This window comes from Heterodontus francisci, chromosome 22, assembly GCF_036365525.1.
Source record: "Heterodontus francisci isolate sHetFra1 chromosome 22, sHetFra1.hap1, whole genome shotgun sequence".
Classification (NCBI taxonomy): Eukaryota; Metazoa; Chordata; class Chondrichthyes; order Heterodontiformes; family Heterodontidae; genus Heterodontus; species Heterodontus francisci.
The window spans coordinates 34,179,158-34,197,981 of NC_090392.1; the positions used below are offsets into that span (position 1 = coordinate 34,179,158).

General features: G+C 44.3%; 1 protein-coding gene across 13 annotated transcripts in view; it reads left to right on the forward strand.

The window, feature by feature from the left end:
- The first annotated feature begins 2,224 nt into the window (after positions 1 to 2,224).
- The window catches only part of LOC137381296 (zinc finger protein 229-like), a 43,778-nt gene continuing 27,178 nt past the window's right edge, over positions 2,225 to 18,824 (forward strand). For 4 of the 13 annotated variants that reach the window (XR_010977129.1, XR_010977128.1, XR_010977132.1 and 1 more), the window contains exons 1-4: positions 2,225 to 2,564; positions 3,250 to 3,349; positions 3,612 to 3,699; positions 12,437 to 14,743. Coding sequence is in view for 1 of the 13 variants with exons in the window: in XM_068053643.1 (XP_067909744.1) it covers positions 12,785 to 13,852 (1,068 nt within the window). In the remaining 12 variants the exon portion in view is untranslated. Of the gene's footprint in view, positions 2,565 to 2,619; positions 2,638 to 2,673; positions 3,042 to 3,216; positions 3,350 to 3,611; positions 3,700 to 12,436; positions 15,107 to 18,824 lie in introns of those variants that run through there. The other 9 variants (XR_010977130.1, XR_010977133.1, XR_010977134.1 and 6 more) reach the window with 8 other exon arrangements.

The window sequence follows — 18,824 nt, forward strand, 5'->3', positions numbered from 1 at the left end:
TTGTCTTTCAACACACCATTAACATATTGTTTGCCTTTGCTCCATGACCTTCTGGTCAGCTATGTGGCCTTGTCCAATCTACACCTTCTCCTTTGTTATCTCTTGCCCCACCCCCACCTCACTTGCTTATAACCTGTGACATTTTTTATATTTATCAGTTCCGAAGAAGGGTCACTGACCCGAAATGTTAACTCTGCTTCTCCTTCCACAGATGCTGCCAGACCTGCTGAGTGGTTCCAGCATTTCTTGTTTTTATTATGGAATAATTCACATTGGCCAGTAAACGTCAACACAACACAATCTCTCAAAGACCTGTCATATTTGCTCATTCTCAGCACAATCAAATTCTGCACAATGCCTTACATTCACTCCTGTTTCCAGCCCTGATGGTATGGAAAGCTCCTCAAAACTGTTTTTGCGAATGGAAGCCTGTGATCAGTGGTGTACTGCAGGGATCGGTGCTGGGACCCTTGCTGTTTGTTGTGTACATTAATGATTTAGACATGAATATAGGAGGTATGATCAGTAAGCTCGCAGATGACATGAAAATTGGTGATATCGTAAATCTTCTTTGGCCTCCTTGTCTCGAGAGACAATGGGTAAGCGCCTGGAGGTGGTCAGTTGTTTGTGGAGCAGCGTCTGGAGTGGCTATAAAGGCCAATATTAGAGTGACAGACTCTTCCACAGGTGCTGCAGAAAAAATTGTTTGTCAGGGCTGTTACACAGTTGGCTCTCCCCTTGCGCTTCTGTCTTTTTTCCTGCCAACTGCTAAGTCTCTTCGACTCGCCACACTTTCACACTTTAGTGAGGAGGAAAGCCCTAGATTACAGGAGGATATAGATTGGCTGGTAAGATGGAAAGAGCAGTGGCAAATGGAATTTAATCCTGAGAAGTGTGAGGTGATGCATTTTGGGAGGACTAACAAGGCAAAAGAATATACAATGGATGGTAGGACCCCAGGAAGTACAGCGGGTCAGAGGGACCTTGGTGTACTTGTCCATAGATCACTGAAGGCAGCAGCACAGGTCGATAAGGTGGTTAGGAAGGCATATGGGATACTTGCCTTTATTAGCCAAAGCATCGAATATAAGAGCAGGGAGGTTATGATGGAGCTGTATAAAACGCTAGTTAGGTCACAGCTGGAGTACTGTGTACAGTTCCGGTCACTACATTACAGGAAGGATGTGATTGCACTGGAGAGGGCGCAGAGGAGATTCACCAGGATGTTGCCTGGGCTGGAACATTTCAGCTATGAAGAGAGACTGTAAAGGCTGGGGTTGTTTTCCTTGGAGCCGAGAAGGCTGAGGGGGTACATGATTGAGGTAGACAAAATTATGAGGGGCATTGATAGGTTAGATAGGAAGAACTTTTTCCCTTAGCGGAGGGGCCAATAACCAGGGGGCATAGATTTAAGGTAAGGGGCAGGAGGTTTTGAGGGGATTTGAGGAAAAAAAAATTCACCCAGTAGGTGGTTGGAATCTGGAATACACTGCCTGAAGAGGTGGTCAAGGCAGGAACCCTCACAACATTTAAAAAATATTTAGATGAACACTTGAAATGCCATAGCATACAAGGCTACAGTCCAAGTGCTGGAAAATGGGATTAGAATAGTTAGGTGCTTGATGGCCAGCACAGACACGATGGGCTGAAGGGCCTGTTTCTGTGCTGTATAACTCTAAAACCTGGATATTCCAGTTGATATGTGTCAGATTATCAAAGAATCCTGCAGCACTGGCTTGGTAACTAACAGCAGATGTAAGCTTCATTTCAGACGGAAAAAAGGTCAAGTGTTTGCTTTTCCCCAGCTCCACAGTGAGCGAGACAGGGGCAAGCAGTGATATTTTGTCCCACTCTGTCCAATTACCTGCTGTCAACAGCAAGTGGCGACTGCAGCCTCAATCAATCCTTGGGATGCAAAATACTACAACGTGGGCCAAATCTCCCCATACACCAAGCACAGGCTCAGGAAAACGCAGGCAAATTATACCCAGTCACTAAACCTCCAAACAGCTGACAGTATACACGAGTGAATGAAACTATCTTTCAGATTCAATGGAGAAACTCCGGCTGAAACAAGTTGTGGCAGTTTGCTCCTCAGTAATATCTGTGAAAGGGGCTGAAATCCTTGTCCGCTGTCAAAGCAACCACGAGGTGGCGCACTACTGGCACATGCGCAAATGCAGCCTCATCCACTGGAACGTCACTGTCCGCGAGTTGCCAGTAATAAAGATGGCGCTGCTCAATTTAACACAAGAAAGGCGATATAAACCCAAACCCAAACCCAAACCCCCTCATTGTCGGCGTTCGCCGCTTCAATCACCGCATTCCGTCTCCGCTGCTTCCGACTACTCGCCGCTCGCTCCGCCTCCTATTTGTCTGTTCAAGTGCGGAGCTTTTACGCAACATTGTCCGCCGTTGAGAACGTTCCCATCGATAACATAGGAGTCCAGTGCGCAGGCGTAGTGCCGAACACTGTTTGGATCATGCGCAGTGCGAGTATCTGCAGCTGGGAAGCGGCGGGACGGAAGCTTTAGAAACACCCGGTGGAGGCCTCAACAGCATCTGTAAGAAGCTCACGGTCCCCCATTTACATTGAGCGGGGCGGCAGCTGCGGGCTTCACCCAGTGACAGGCCCAGGTTAATGGCCGGCAGCTTTCCAGCTCTTTTGGAGAAATTAAGGATTAATAAACAGTAACATCAAAGAGCAAAACTTGAAAGGAAATTTATCTCTGTTATGAAGGGGCCTGGGGGAGGGGGGAACCATTTGGGACACAGGGCAGGAGGTCCCCCCTCCCTGGTTCCACAAAGACTCCCCTTGGACTGGGCCACACCTGGGCAGGGCTGGCTCAAGGTGCAGGAAGCTGATAGGCTGAGCTGTGGACTGGGAGGAGTGGGGGGTTTGATTGACAGGCCTGGGGAGGGAGCTATCAGGGCAGGTACACACACTGCTCCCCCTTTTCCTCCTGGGATGTTTTACTGGAGTCGTGTGGGTTAGTGCTTCTAAACTTTATCCCGGTAACATAGGTGGATTGTAGGTTGCTGTGAGTGTTGGACTATATTGCCTCTCCTCATTCTTCCTTCTCCCATGTCGAGTTCCAGGCTGCAGGCTCCGGTGGCTCGATGCGCCTGAAACTTTAACTCTGTTTCTTTCCCCACAGATGCTGCCTGACCTGCTGAGTATTTCCAACATTTTCTCCTTTTATTTCCAATTTCCAGAATCCACAGTATTTTGATTTTGTTTTATTTCAGGTGTTGCTCACAGAACTGAGTCGAGAATCACAGATGGACTAATTAAGAGCTGCTTTGTAACAGAATGGGTGTTGGATGTGGATGTCAATCCCTGATCTGTGTAAGTTTTTTTGTTGCATCAGTTTGAGCTGGCGTGGAGATGGAGGAGAAGCTGCTTGGTTTAACCTCATGTACTTTTGAGCCCAGTCAGGCCCAGCAATTTCCAATGTGAGACTGTCAAGGGAGGTAGATTTCAGGGGAGATGAGGTTGGAAAATGGACACCAGCTATTCAATGTAGAAGAGTATTGTTTTAGTAACAAGTATTTCTGTAAAGATTTTGAATCCATTTTACATATACAGATTTTTTTTATTTTGTTCTTAGATATGGGCATCTCGAGCCAGGACCCCATTGAAAAGGAGATGGTGGGCTGCCTTCTTGAACCACTGCACTGTCCCATCAAACGCCCAGGGTAGGTACAGCATAGGTTAGATTCAGAGTAAAGCAACCTCTAAACGGTTCCATCAAACACTCCAAGGCTGTGTTACCCATACCTGCCCTGGATACCATCTGTCTAGAGGGCAATGTATGACAGGGTGCATGCATGGCCGTCCTGGGCTAGGAAGCAGCAGGAGAGAATGTTGTGAATTTCTATCCTAGAGTGACAGTCATGCCTTTTGTAAATTCCTTTTACGGGGGCTTAGCAGATGGTAAACTCAAACCAAACATCACATCAAGATCTGACACAGTCACCCGATTCATCAGGACCTGAATATCATCGGCCTTTGAACATCGAAGGAAAAAGGTTTGTCTGTTCTGCCTGTGGGAAAAGATTTCAGGCATTCATGTGACTGGAAAAGCACTGAGATACGCAAAGCACTGGTTAGACCACACCTGGAGTACTGTGTTCAGTTGTGGGCACCACACCTTAGGAAGGATGTATTGGTCTTGGAGGGAGTGCAGCGTAGATTTACCTGAATGATACCTGGACTCAAAGGTTTAAATTACGAGGAGAGATTACACAATTGAGTCATCGAGTCATTACAGCACAGAAGGAGGAAGTTCTGCTTTTTGATTCCATGCCAGCTGTCTGTAGAGCAATCCACTCAGTCCCATTCCCCTGCTCTATCCCCACAGTCCTGCAGGTTTACATCCCTCAAGTGCCCATCCAATTTCCTTTTGAAATCATTGACCGTCTCCACTTCCACCACCCTCGTAGGTCATTACCACTCACTGCATAGAAAAACTTTTTCTTCACATCCCTCCTGTATCTCTTGCCCAAAACCTTAATCTGTGTCCCATCGTCCTTCTATCATCAGCTAATGGGAATTGCTTTTCTTTGTCTACCTTATCTAAACATGTCATAATCTTGTACACCTCTATCATATCTCTCCCCAATCCCCTTTGCTGCAAGGAGAATAGCCCCAGCTTCTCCAACCTGCACCCTGTCAATGACCTTCATATCCTTCCTAAAGTGTGGTGACCAGAATTGGATGCAATACTCTAGTTGTGGCCTAACCAAAGCTTTGCAAAGATGCAGCAAAACGGCGCTGCTTTTGCATTCGGGGTGAAACGTTATCAGGGGTAGGTAGGAATGTGGAGTTGAGGTTACAATCAGATCAGCCATGATCTTGTTGAAAGGCTTGAGGGGCCAAGTGGCCTACTCCTGTTGCGAATTCGTATGTTGATTCAATACTTCGATTTGAGGCCAAAGATCCCAAATGCTTTGCCCTCAGTATGTCCTGCCACATTCAATGATCTATGCACATGAATTCCCTGGGTCCATCTGTTCCTGCACGCTCTTTAGAACTGTACCATTAAGTGTATATTGCCTCTCCCCATCCATTCTGCCAGAATGCATCACCTCATGATGGTTGTAAACCCTGAAATTTCGAAGATGAAGCAGTGATTTGATCAAAGTTTTTAAGATATTAATTGAAACTGCTGAGGTAGAGACAGAAGAATTATTTTCAATTGTTGGGGAATTTAGTACTAATGGGCATAGTCTAAAAGTTAGATCCAGACCATTCGTTAAACCGCGCCTGTAAATCTGGACATTAATCCACCCCTGGGCCCCGTGAACCCGAGCATTAATCCACCTCTGGGCCCCGTGAACCCGAGCATTAATCCGCCCCTGGGTCCCGTGAACCCGAGCATTAATCCACCTCTGGGCCCCGTGAACCCGAGCATTAATCCGCCCCTGGGCCCCGTGAACCCGAGCATTAATCCGCCCCTGGGCCCCGTGAACCCGAGCATTAATCCGCCCCTGGGCCCCGTGAACCCGAGCATTAATCCGCCCCTGGGCCCCGTGAACCCGAGCATTAATCCGCCCCTGGGCCCCGTGAACCCGAGCATTAATCCGCCCCTGGGCCCCGTGAACCCGAGCATTAATCCGCCCCTGGACCCCGTGAACCCGAGCATTAATGCTCAGGGCTGGAGAGGAACTTACAGTGGGAGGGGAAGGATCCAGTCGTCGTAGTCCATGTAGATACCAATGACACAGGCAGGGCAAGGAAAGAGGTTCTGCATAGTCAGTATGAGGAACTAGGTTCCAAATTAAGAAGCAGAACCTCAAAGGTGATAATCTCTGGATTATTACCTGAGCCACGTGCAAATTGGCATAGGGCAAATAAGATTAGAGAAATGAATGCGTGCCTCAAAGACTGGTGTGATAGAAGTGAGTTCCGGTTCGTGGGGCCCTGGTACCAGTACTGGGGAAACTGGTGGCTACACCATTGGGACAGTCTACAGCTGAACTGTGCTGGGGCCGGTGTTCTAGCGAGCCACTTAATTAGGGAAGTAGAGAGGATTTTAAACTGAATAGTGGAGGCAAGGGATCAAAGTTTGGGTGGCACAGTAGTTAGCACCGCAGCCTCACAGCTCCAGTGACCCGGGTTCGATTCTGGGTACTGCCTGTGCGGAGTTTGCAAGTTCTCCCTGTGACTGTGTGGGTTTTCGCCGGGTGCTCCGGTTTCCTCCCACAGCCAAAGACTTGCAGGTTGATAGGTAAATTGGCCATTATTAATTGCCCCTAGTATAGGTAGGTGGTAGGGGAATTGTGAGGATGTGGTAGGAATATGGGATTAATGTACGATTAGTATAAATGGGTGGTTGACTGTCAGCACAGACACGGTGGGCCGAAGGGCCTGTTTCAGTGCTGTATCTCTAAATAAATAAATAAATAAAGTAAATCAAGGAGTAGAGACAAAGCAAAAGAGAAAGGTATTAGTATGGGAAATGATAAACAGACTGTGACAGGAAGGGACAGAGCGAGCAAATCTAAGAGTAAATCAACAGATAAGGCTAAAGGTTACAAAAATAATTAAAGGACACAACTAAAGGCGTTGTATTTGAATGCACGTAGCATTCAAAACAAAACAGATGAATTGAAAGCGCAAATAGAAATAACCAAGTACAATCTGATTGCCATTACAGAGACATGGCTGCAGGGCGACATAGATTGGGACCTGAATTTTGAAGGATACATGGCATTTAGGAAGGACAAGAAGCTAGGAAAAGGTGGAGGGGTAGCTCTATTAATTAATGATGGTATTAGCACAATACAGAGGGATGACCAAAGTTCAGGAGACCACGATGTAGAAGCAATTTGGGTAGAGATGAGAAATCATAAAGGCAAGAAGTCACTTGTGGTGCTCGTGTACAGGCCACCTAACATTAACCACTTCGTGCGACAGGGTATAAAGGAAGAAATAATGGCAGCTTGTCAGAAAGGTGCAGCGATAATTACAGGGGATTTTAACCTACATATAGACTGGAAAAATCAGATGTGCAGAGTTAGCCTAGATAAGGAGTACATAGAATGTTTTCGGAATAATTTCTTGGAACAATACGTCGGAGCCAACCAGAGAGCAGGCTATACTAGACTTGGTATTGTGCAACAAGATAGGATTAATTAATGACCTCACAGTTAAGGTGGCCCTAGGTAGCAGCGATCATAATATGATTGACTTTTACATTCAGTTTGAGGGAGAGAAGAGTGGTTCCAAGACTAGTATTTTAAACTTAAATAAGGGCAATTATGAGGGCATGAAAGCGGAGCTAGCTAAAGTGAACTGGCAAATCAGGTTAAGGGATAGGTCAATAGAGTTGCAGTGGCAGACATTTAAGGGGATATTTCAGAATACACAATAGATACATTTCAACGAGAAAGAAAAATTCCAAGGGTGGGACCTGTCATCCATGGTTAACCAAAACAGTTAAAGATAGTATCAAACTTAAAGAAAAAGCCTATAATTGCACAAAGATGGGAGTCAGGTAAGAAGATTGGACAGAATATTAAAAAAAATCAAGGAATGACTAAAAGATTGATAAGGAAGGTAAAATTAGAGTACAAGAGAAAGATAGCTAGAAATATAAAGACAGATAGTAAGAATTTCTATAGATATTTAAAAAAGAAAAGAGTTAACAAAGTGAGCGTTGGTCCTATAAAAAGTGAGTCTGGGGAATTAATAATGGATAATTAGGAGATGGCAGATGAATTGAACAGATATTTTGTATCAGTCTTCACTATTGAGGATACAAGTAACATCCCAGTATTAGCTGTAAGTCAGGAAATGGAAGGGAGGGAGGAACTCAAGAAAATTACAATCACCAGGGAAGTGGTACTGAACAAATTGTTGGAGCTGAGGGCTGACAAGTCCCCAGGTCCTGATGGACATCATCTTAGGGTGTTAAGAGAAGTGGCTAGTGAGATAGTTGATGCGTTAGTTTTAATTTTCCAAAATTCCCTAGATTCGGGGGAGGTTCCATTAGATTGGAAAATAGCGAATGTAACTCCTTTATTCAAAAAGGGAGGGAGACAGAAAACAGGAAACTACAGGCCAGTTAGCTTAACATCTGTCATAGGGAAAATGTTAGAAGCTATTAAAGACGTTACAGCAGGGCATTTAGAAAAATTCAATGTAATCAGGCAGAGTCAACATGGTTTTATGAAAGGGAAATCATGTTTAACCAATTTCTTGGAGTTCTTTGCGGGAGTTACATGTGCTGTGGATAAAGGGGAACCAGTGGATGTATTGTACTTAGATTTCCAGAAGGCATTTGATTAGATGCAACATAAGAAAATAAAAGCTCATGGTGTAGGGGGTAACATATTGGCATGGATAGAAGATTGGTTAGCTAACAGGAAACCGAGAGTAGGCATAAATGGGTCATTTTCTTGTTGAAAAGATGTAACGAGTGGTGTGCCACAGGATCTGTGCTGGGGCCTCAACTTTTTACAATTTATATAAATGACTTAGAAGAAGGGACCGAAGGTATGGTTGCTCAATTTGCTGATGACAGAAAGATATGTAGGAAAGTAACTTGTGAAGAGGACATAAAGAGGCTACAAAGGGATATAGATAAGTTAAGTGAATGGGCAAAGACCTGGCAAATGGAATGTGAAAGTGTGAAATTGTCCACTTTGGCAGGAAGAATAAAAAGAAGCATATCTAAATAGTGAGAGATTGCAGAGCTCAGAGATGCAGAGGGATCTGGGTGTCCTAGTGCGTGAATCGCAAAAGGTTAGTATGTAGGTACAGCAGGTAATTAGGAAAGCTAATAGAATGTTATCATTTATCGCGAGGGTAATTGAATACAAAAGTAGGGAGGTTATGCTTCAACTATACAGGGCATTGGTGAGACCACATTTGGGGTATTGTGCACAGTACTGGCCTCCTTATTTAAAGAACGATGTAAATGTGTTGGAGGCAGTACAGAGAAGGTTTACTAGACTAATACCTAGAATGGGTGGGCTGTCTGATGAGGAAAGATTGGACAGGCTAGGCATGTATCCGCTGGAATTTAGAAGAGTACGAGGTGACTTGATTGAAACATAGAAGATCCTGAGGGGTCTTGACAGGGTGGATGTGGAAAGGATGTTTCCCCTTGTGGGAGAATCTCGAACTAGGGGTCAGTGTTTAAAAATAAGGGGTCGTCCATTTAAGACAGAGATGAGGAGAAACTTTTTCTCTGGGGGTCGTGAGTCTTTGTAATTCTCTTCCTCAAAATGCAGTGGAAGCAGAGTCTTTGAATATTTTTAAGGTAGAGGTAGATAGATTCTTGATAAGGGGGTGGAAGGTTATCGGGGGTAGGTGGCAATGTAGAGTAATCAGTTCAGCCATGACCTTATTGAATGGCGGAGCAAGCTCGATGGGTCGAGTGGTCTACTCCTGCTCCTAATTCATATGCTCGTAATCCACCTCTGGGCCCTGTGAACCCGAGCATTAATTCACTCCTGGGCCCTTAGAACCCGAGCATTAATCAATCCCGGACCCTTTAAACACCAGCATTAATCCTCCTCTGGGCTCTGTAAACTTGAACATTAATCCACCCCTGGGTCTGACGTCTTAAATATTAATCCTCCCCCGTTGTGAATAATCAGAATCACAGCCCAGAGACTGGCTGTTCAGCCCCCCTAGTTTGTGCTGGTGTTTATAATCCACATGAGCCTCCTCCCAATTTAATTACCTCATCCAACCCTGCCCCATATCCCTCTATTCCCTTCTCCCTCATAAATGTATTGAGTTTACTCTTCAACACATCACTGCTATCAGCTTCAACCACTCAATGTGGCAACAAGTTCCACATTTTTACCACTCTGAGTAGAGAAATTCCTCCTAAGTTCTGTACTTCACCTGTTAATGTCTGTCTATATTGCTGCCCCCTTGTTCTGACTTGCTGATACTTTTAAAGACCTCTATCAGATCTCCTCCCAGTCTTCTCTTATCCATAGAAAGGAGCCCTAGCCTTCTCAATCTAGCTGGATTGTAGCATCCTCTCTGGTGACATCTTTACAAATCTATTCTGCACTTTCTTCATTGCTTCAATATCCTTTTTTAATATGGAGACCAGAACTGCTCACAGTCCCTCTAAGCGAGGTTCTCTATGAATTTAATATTCCCTCCCTGCTGTTGTACTGTATTCCTCTAGAAAAGAACATCAGCTCTTTCTTTTGCTCTCTTATCGACTTGTGTTGCTCTTTTTAGTGATTTATGTGACTCTGTTCCCAGATCGCTTTGCTCCGCTGCTCCATTTAATTTCTTACATTCTAACCAATAACTGGCATCCTTACCCCTCCTCCTAAAATGAACAGCTCACATTTCACTAAGTTGAATTTCATTTCCTGTTTATCTGTCCAGTCTGCAAGTCTGTTTATGTCTCCCTGGATTTCAGTACAGTCCTACACATTATTGGTTCTACCACCTAATTTGGTGTCATCTGCACATTGCGAAAACATCCCTCCAATTCCTGTGTCTAAATTTGGGTAAAGAACAGAAGTCCCATTGTACTTTGCACCATCATTGATGGGCCGGGCACTTGGGTATCTATATAAATTATTATATAATTTTGTTCTTTGTCTCTCCAGCCCCAATCTCCATGGGATGACATGAAAATAATCATCCAGTGAAAAATTGGAGCTTTCAATGGCAGATTAATTACCCACGACTCCCCACGGGTCAGAAATGACTACAAAAGCCCAGTGCACTGGCGCGGGATCGGACTGTGCTCTGTACGCAGGGTGGGTGGTGGAGACGAACTGAGGTGGAACAGCCTAGAGGAGTCCATGGGCTGTGTAGATATTCAGTGTGAGCAGTTCCTGTATGGTTACCTGAAGGGGCTGCTCCTCAACTTAGCATCATAGAAATGTACAGCATGGAAGGAGGCCATTCGGCCCATTGTGTCCATGCCGGCTAGCAAATAACCATCCAGCCTAATCCTACTTTCCAGCTCTTGTTCCATAGCCTTGTAGGTTAGCGCACTTCAAGTGCATATACAAGTACTTTTTTAAATGTTATGAAGGTTTCTGCCTCTACCACCCTTTCAGGCAGTGAGTTCCAGATCCCACCAACCTCTAAGTGAAAACATTTTGCCATGAATCCCCTCTATGCCTCTGGTTATGGACCCCTAAACGAAAGGAAATAGGACCTTCCTATCCACTCTATCTAGACTGCCTATGATTTTATGCACTTCAATTAGGTCACCCCACAGCCTTCTCTGTTTCAAAGAAAACGACCCTCACCTATCCAATCTTTCCTCATCACTAAAATTTTCCAGTTCAGGCAACATCCTCGTAAATCTCCTCTCCACCTAATGCAATCATATCTTTCCGCAGTGCGGTGACCAGAACTGCACGCAGTACTCCAGCTGTGGACTAACCAGTGTTTTATACAGTTCCAGCATAATCTCCCTGTTGTTACATTCTATGCTTCGGTTAATAAATGCAAGTATCCCGTATGCCTTCTTGACCATCTTAGGCAGGGTCTGTGGACGTGCACACTGAGGTCCCTCTGCTTTTCTATACTTCTCAATATCCTACCATTTATTGTGTATTCCCTTGCCTTGTTAGCCTTCCCCAAATGCATTACCTCACAATTCTGCAGACTGAGTTTCATTTGCCACTGTTCTGCCCGCCTGACTAGTCGATGAATCCCTTCCTGTAGTCTGCAACTTTCTCCTCCTTTATCAACCACACGGTTAATTTTTGTATCATTTGCAAAATTCTTAATCATATCTCCTGCATTCAAATCCAAATCATTGATATGTACCAGAAAAAGCAAGGGACCACGTACTGAGCCGTGCAGAACCCCACTGACAACAGCCTTCCAGTCACAAAAACACCCATCGACCATTACTCTTTGCTTCCTGCCTCTGAACTACCTTGCCACTTTGCCTTGGACCCATGGGCTTTTACTCTCGTGACCAGTCTGCCATGTGGGATCTTATCAAAAGCCTTGGTTACACTTTAGCCTCACTCTTCTAACCTTTGGTCACTCGATGTGGAGGATTAGTTAAGTTGGAGGATGTTCTCCTGCACCTGCTTTTGGGCCTGGTTAAAACACAATGTGTAGGTGCAGGATGTGTGGGGACCATGTTGGAGATGGTGGGGCCACTCTGTCTGCCAGCCTGTCTGCTGTGGTCTGTGCCCGGGTGGCCCTGGAGAGGGAACACGCTGAATACCTCATGCAACCAGTGGCACCTCAGGGTACAGGGTGTCTTATAGATACTGGTAACAACATTCTGGTTTCGTTGGGAAGGTTCCCTTTGCGTTTGTTGGGAGTTTGTTGCTGTTTTTGGCTGCTTTTAGTTTGAATGTATCACATGTTTGGGGAAACGAGAGGAAAGAATGTTCCATAGAAACTAGAATTGTCTGCTCTGAATTTGTATCCTGTACTAATAGTGATGACTTTTGTAAACTCCTTTTACAGGGTGTTAGAAGGGGAGGATTTTCAGACAGGAAACTCAAACCAAACCACGTCAAGTCACTTGATTCATCAGGACTTGAATATCATCGGCCTTTGAATGTGGAAGGAGAAATGTTTGTCAGTTCTGTCTGTGGGAAAAGATTTCAAACATCAGTGTGACTGGAAAAGCACCAAGACACACACACCCGAGTGAGAGTGTTCCAGTGCACTGACTGTGGAAAGAGCTTTAACCAGTTACACAGCCTGAAAAGAATCGCACTCTTCACAGCGGGGAGAAACAGTACACGTGTTCTGTGTGGGCGAGGCTTCAACTGATCATCCAACCTGGAGAGGCACAAGGGCACCCGCACCATGGAGAAACCGTGGAAATGTGGGGACTGTGGGAAGGGATTCAGTTACCCATCAGAACTGGAAATTCATCGTCGCAGTCACACTGGGGAGAGACCTTTCACCTGCTCCGTGTGTGGGAAGGGATTCACTCATTCATCCACCCTGCAGAAACACCAGCAAGTTCACACTGACGAGAGACCTTTTAAATGCCCAGAGTGTGGGAATTGCTATAAAAGTTCCAGGGAACTGATGTCCCATCAACGTGTTCACACTGACGAGAGACCTTTCAGGTGCTCTCACTGTGGGACTGGGTTCAGGCAATTATCCGACCTCACTGTACATGAGCGTATTCACAATGGGGAGAGGCCATACACGTGCTCCGTTTGTGGGAAGGGATTCACTCAGTCATCTCACCTCTATACACACCAGCGAGTTCATACTAGAGAGAAGCCATTCATATGCTTCGTGTGTGGGAAGGGATTCAGTCATTCATCCACCCTGCAGAAGCACCAGCAAGTTCACAATGAGAGACCTTTTAAATGCCCAGACTGTGGGAATTGCTATAAAAGTTCCAGGGAACTGATGTTCCATCAACGTGTTCACACTGACGAGAGACCTTTCAGGTGTTCTTACTGCGGGACTGGATTCAGGCAATTATCAGACCTCACTGTACACCAGCGTACTCACACTGGGGAGAGGCCATACACCTGCTCCGTGTGTGGGAAGGGATTCACTCAGTCATCCAACCTCTATACACACCAGCGAGTTCATACTGGGGAAAGGCCATTCAGCTGCTCTGTGTGTGGGAAGGGATTCACTCATTCATCCACCCTGCAGAAGCACCAGCGAGTTCATACTGACGAGAAACCTTTTAAATGCCCAGAGTGTGGGAATTGCTATAAAAGTTCCAGGGAACTGATCTTCCATCAAGGTGCACACACTGACAAGAGACCTGACAAGTGCTCTCACTGCAGGATTGAGTTCAGGCAATTATCTGATCTCACTGTACCCCAGCATACTCACACTGGGGAAAGGCCCTTCACCTGCTTAGTGTGTGGGAACGGATTCACTTGTTCAATTCCCTGCTGACAGACAAGGACATTCACACTGGTAAGAGACCTTTTTAAATGTTCTGAATGTGCGAAGACCTTTAAAAGCAGACGTGAAATGGTGTCTCACCAACGCATTCACACTGGGGAGAGGCCATTCGCCTGCACTGAGTGTGGGAGCAGATTCATCCGTTCATCCATCCAGCTGAGACACCATCGAGTTTACAAGTGACTGCAGGGGTTGGGTTGTGCTGCTTTTGCTGCTGTTAATCACATCCAGGACTGAACCATGTTCATTCTGATTGTTAAAGAAACATCTGCACGTGTACAGCACCTTCCGCTACCTCAGGACATGCCAAAGTGCTTTACAGCCAATGAAGCACAATTGAAGTCTAGTCACTGTTGTAATATTGGAAACACGGCAGCCAATTACACACAGCAAGCTCTCTTGAGTGGGACCTGAACCCACAACTGTCTGACTCAGAGGCAACATTAGTGCCAACTGAGCCACAGTCACGGTTCATTTCTGTTCATGTGAACTGGAAAGTGGGATTAAGCTGGATACCTCTTTTTCAGTTGGTAAAGCCAGAATAGGCTGAATGTCCTCCTTTTTGTGCCATAAATTTTCTATATTTCTATTCTGACAGTTGGGGTTTGTTTCTGCTGAGGTTAGTAACTCTATTAAGTTTAATATTCTGGATAAATGTCAAATAAATCAGCTTTGTTTTAAACATATTGTCGATTTTTGTCTTTACCACCTGAGTGTTCAGCATCACCTGGCTGGAGCTCAGAAAGGACAATCTGAGGGAGGATCGTACGGCAGGAACAGAACTTCAGACTGGACGCAGTCATTCAGGGTCACACTGAGGGACCAACGGTCTTTCTCGTCTCTCTTCACTGACAGCAAAGCCCCCGGTGGGTTAATCCTGAGGTGTGTAAGAAATGTGTCCCAGCTGCTCTCTTCCATAGTTCAGAGCTCCTGAGTACGGAGCAGAAGGCTCCTTTACAACCGTGTTTAGAGTCAGGAAGAACAACGGTGAATGCTGGAAACGTGCTGACAAATCAGAGATCGGTGTAAAACTGGGATCTGATCCTGACTGAAAGTGAAATGGCAGGTTTAAGTTTCCAGTCTGAAAATGACTCTGCTAATTGTTCTACAAAGATTTAACATGTTTGTGTGACAGTTCTGAGTTGACCATTTTAAGGCAGGTGTTAATTAAAATATACCTGTGTAAAATAAATTGGTTGAAGTCTGCATGAAAATAACAGATTGAGGTGTTCACAGGGGCCTGTTAACTGCTGGTATATTATACAACAGACATTTGATCTCCAGATAAAGAAGGACCTGCAGCATGTTTCCAGGAATTCCCTGTTTTATTGATGAGTGTTGGACACCAGGATAACTAAAAATACACAACCTGGAACATCCACCGGGGTGCGATCCTGAAAGTTACTCTGGGATCACTCCCCCTGTGGAACTCCACCACTGATCTTGCTGAAGGTTGTAGGCTCATTGAGTGGGGCCTCCAGGAGTGGACTTTAAGAAAGTTGGGTTTCAGTATCCTGACAAATACAAGGTGAGGAACCAGAGGAATCCTTACTGTTTGGGGCTTTACTTTCCAGTGTTGGTCCAGGAGTCAATGATGTCTGATTCCCTGAACTGTCTTGCATTGAACCTAGTTTGGAACAAGATGGATTCTGTTTCTGGGAGAATGGGGACAAATATCACCTACAATTGAGGGAGACAAAGGCAGCCATGAGAGAAGCTGAAAGATCTTTGGAAAAGAAGATGGTGCACAATTGTAATAATAGAGAAAGCTTTTCCAGCTCTGTCAGAAATCAGAGACATAGTAACTTACAATTACATAGAATTACATTGAGTACGTAAAGTTACAGTGAATCGACAGCAATGGTTCTCAAACATACAATTCAGCCTCTCAAGCTTGCTCTGCCATTCAACAAGATCATGGCTGATTTGATTGTAACCTCAACTCCACATTCCTGCCTACCCCCAATAACCTTTCATTTCCTTGCTTATCAAGAATCAATCTGCCTCTGTTTTAAAAATATTCAAAGATCTGCTTCCACTGCCTTTTGAGGAAGAGAATTCCAAAGACTCACGACTGTCTGACAGAAAAAAGTTCTCCTCATCTCTGTCTTAAATGGGCGACCCCCTTATTTTTAAACCGTGACCCCTAGTTCTAGATTCTCCCACAAGAGGAAACATCCTTTACACATCCACCCTGTCAAGACCCCTCAGGATCTTCTATGTTTCAATCAAGACGCCTTACTCTTCTAAACTCCAGCAAATACAAGCTTAGCCTGTCCAATCTTTCCTCATAAGACAACCTGTCCATTCCAGGTATTAGTCTATTAAGCCTTCTCTGAACTTTTTCCAATGTATTTACATCCTTCCTTAAATAAGAAGACCAATACTGTACGCTACTCCAGATGTGGTCTCACCAGTGCCCTGTGCAAGTGAAGCATAAACTCCCTACTTTTGTATTCAATTCCTTTAACAATAAACAATATTCTATTAGCATTCCTAATTACTTGCTGTACCTGCACACTAATCTTTTGTGATTCATGCACTAGGACACCTAGATCCCTCTGCATCTCAGAGCTCTGCAATATCTCACCATTTAGATAATATGCTTTTTATTCTACCTGTCAAAATGGACAATTTCACATTTTCCCGCATTATACTCCATTTGCCAGATCTTTGCCCACTCACTTAACCTACCTTTATCCCTTTGTAGCCTCTTTATGTCCTCTTCACAAGTTACTTTCCTACCTATCTTTCCTACCTTCATCCAAGTCATTTATATAATTTGGGCGGAATTTATATTATTTGGGCAGCGCAGTGGTTAGCACCGCAGCCTCACAGCTCCAGGGACCCGGGTTCAATTCTGGGTACTGCCAGTGCGGAGTTTGCAAGTTCTCCCTGTGACCGCGTGGGTTTTCGTCGGGTTTCCTCCCACCACCAAAGACTTGCAGGTGATAGGTAAATTGGCCATTGTAAATTGCCCCTAGTGTAGGTAGGTGGTAGGGAATATGGGATTACTGTAGGGTTAGTATAAATGGGTGGTTCTTGGTCGGCACAGACTCGGTGGGCCGAAGGGCCTGTTTCAGTGCTATATCTCTAAATTAAATAAATAATTTGTATAAAGTTGAGGCCTCAGCACTGATCCCTGTGGCACACCACTTGTTGCATCTTTCCAACCAAAATTGACCCATTTAGGCTTATTCTGTTTCCTGTTAGCTAGCCAATCTTCTATCCATGCCAATATGTTACCCCCGCACATCATGAGCTTTTATTTTCTGCAATAACCTTTGATGTGGCACCTTATCAAATGCCTTCTAGAAATCTACGTACAGTGTATCCACTGGTTCCCCTTTATCCACAGCACATGTTACTTCTTCGAAGAACTCATTGGTTAAACATGATTTCCCTTTCACAAAATCATGTTGACTCTGCCTGATTATCCAGAATTTTTCAAAGTGCTCGTTAATAATAGCTTCTAACAGTTTCCCTATGACAGATGTTAAGCTAACAGGCCTGTAATTTCCTGCTTTCTGTCTCCCTACCTTTGTGAATAAAGGAGTTACATTCACTATTTTCCAATCTAATGAAACCTTCCCTGAAGCTAGGGAATTTTGGAAAATTAATATCAATGCATCAACTATCTCACTAGTCACTTCTTTTAAGACCCGAGGATGAAATCAATCAGGACCTGTGGACTTATCAGCCTGCAGCTCCAACAATTTGTTCAGTACCAGTTCCCTGGTGATTGTAATTATTTTGAGCTCCTCCCTCCTTTCCATTTCCTGATTTACAGCTAATACTGGGATGTTACTTATATCCTCTATAGTGATGAGCGATACAAAATACCTGTTCAATTCATCTGTCATTTCCATATTTTCCCTTATTAATTTCCCAGACTCACTTTCTATAGGACCAACGCCCACTTTGTTAACTCTTGTTTTTTGACATATCTATAGAAACTCTTACTATCTGTCTTTATATTTCTAGCTAGCTTTCTCTTGTACTCTAATTTTTCCCTCTTTCTTAATCTTTTAGTCATTCTTTGCTGTTTTTTATATTCTGTCCAATCTTCTGACCTGCCACCCATCTTTGCACAATTATATGCTTTTTCTTTAAGTTTGATACTATCTTTAACTGTTTTCGTTAACCACAGATGGTCATGCCCTTGGAATTTTTCTTTCTCATTGGAATGTATCTATTCTGTGTATTCTGAAATATCCCCTTAAATGTCTGCCAGTACATCTCTATTGACCTATTCCTTAACCTAATTAACCACTTTAGCTGGCTCTGCATTCATGCCCTCATAATTGCCCTTATTTAAGTTTAAAATACCGGTCTTAGACCCACTCTTTTCTTCCTCAAACTGAATGTAAAATTCAATCATATTATGATCGCTGCTGCCTAGGGGTGCCTTCACTATGAGGTCATTAATTAATTCTATCTCATGCACAATACTAGGTCTAGTATAGCCTGCTTTCTGGTTCGCTCCAGAATGTGAAGAAACTATCTCAAGAACATTCTATGAACTCTTCATCTAGCTTTGCCCATCTGATTTTTCCAGTCTATATGTAGATTAAAATCCCGTACCTTTCTGAGAAGCTCCCACTATTTCTTCCTTTGTACCTGATCCTACAGTGTGGTTAATGTTAGGTGGCCTGTACACCACTCCAAGAAGTGTCTTCTTACCTTTATCATTTCTCATCTCTACCCAAACCACTTCCATGTCCTGGTTTCGTAAACTTAGGTCATCCCTCTCTATTGTACTAATACCATCATTAATTAACAGAGCCACCCCTCCACCTTTTCCTAGCTTCCTGTCTTTCCTAAATGTCATGCACCCTTCAATATTCAGGTCCCAATCTATGTCATCCTGCAGCCATGTCTCTGTAATGGTTATCAGATCGTACTTATTTATTTCTATTTGCACTCTCAGTTCATCTGTTTTGTTTTGAATGCTACATGCATT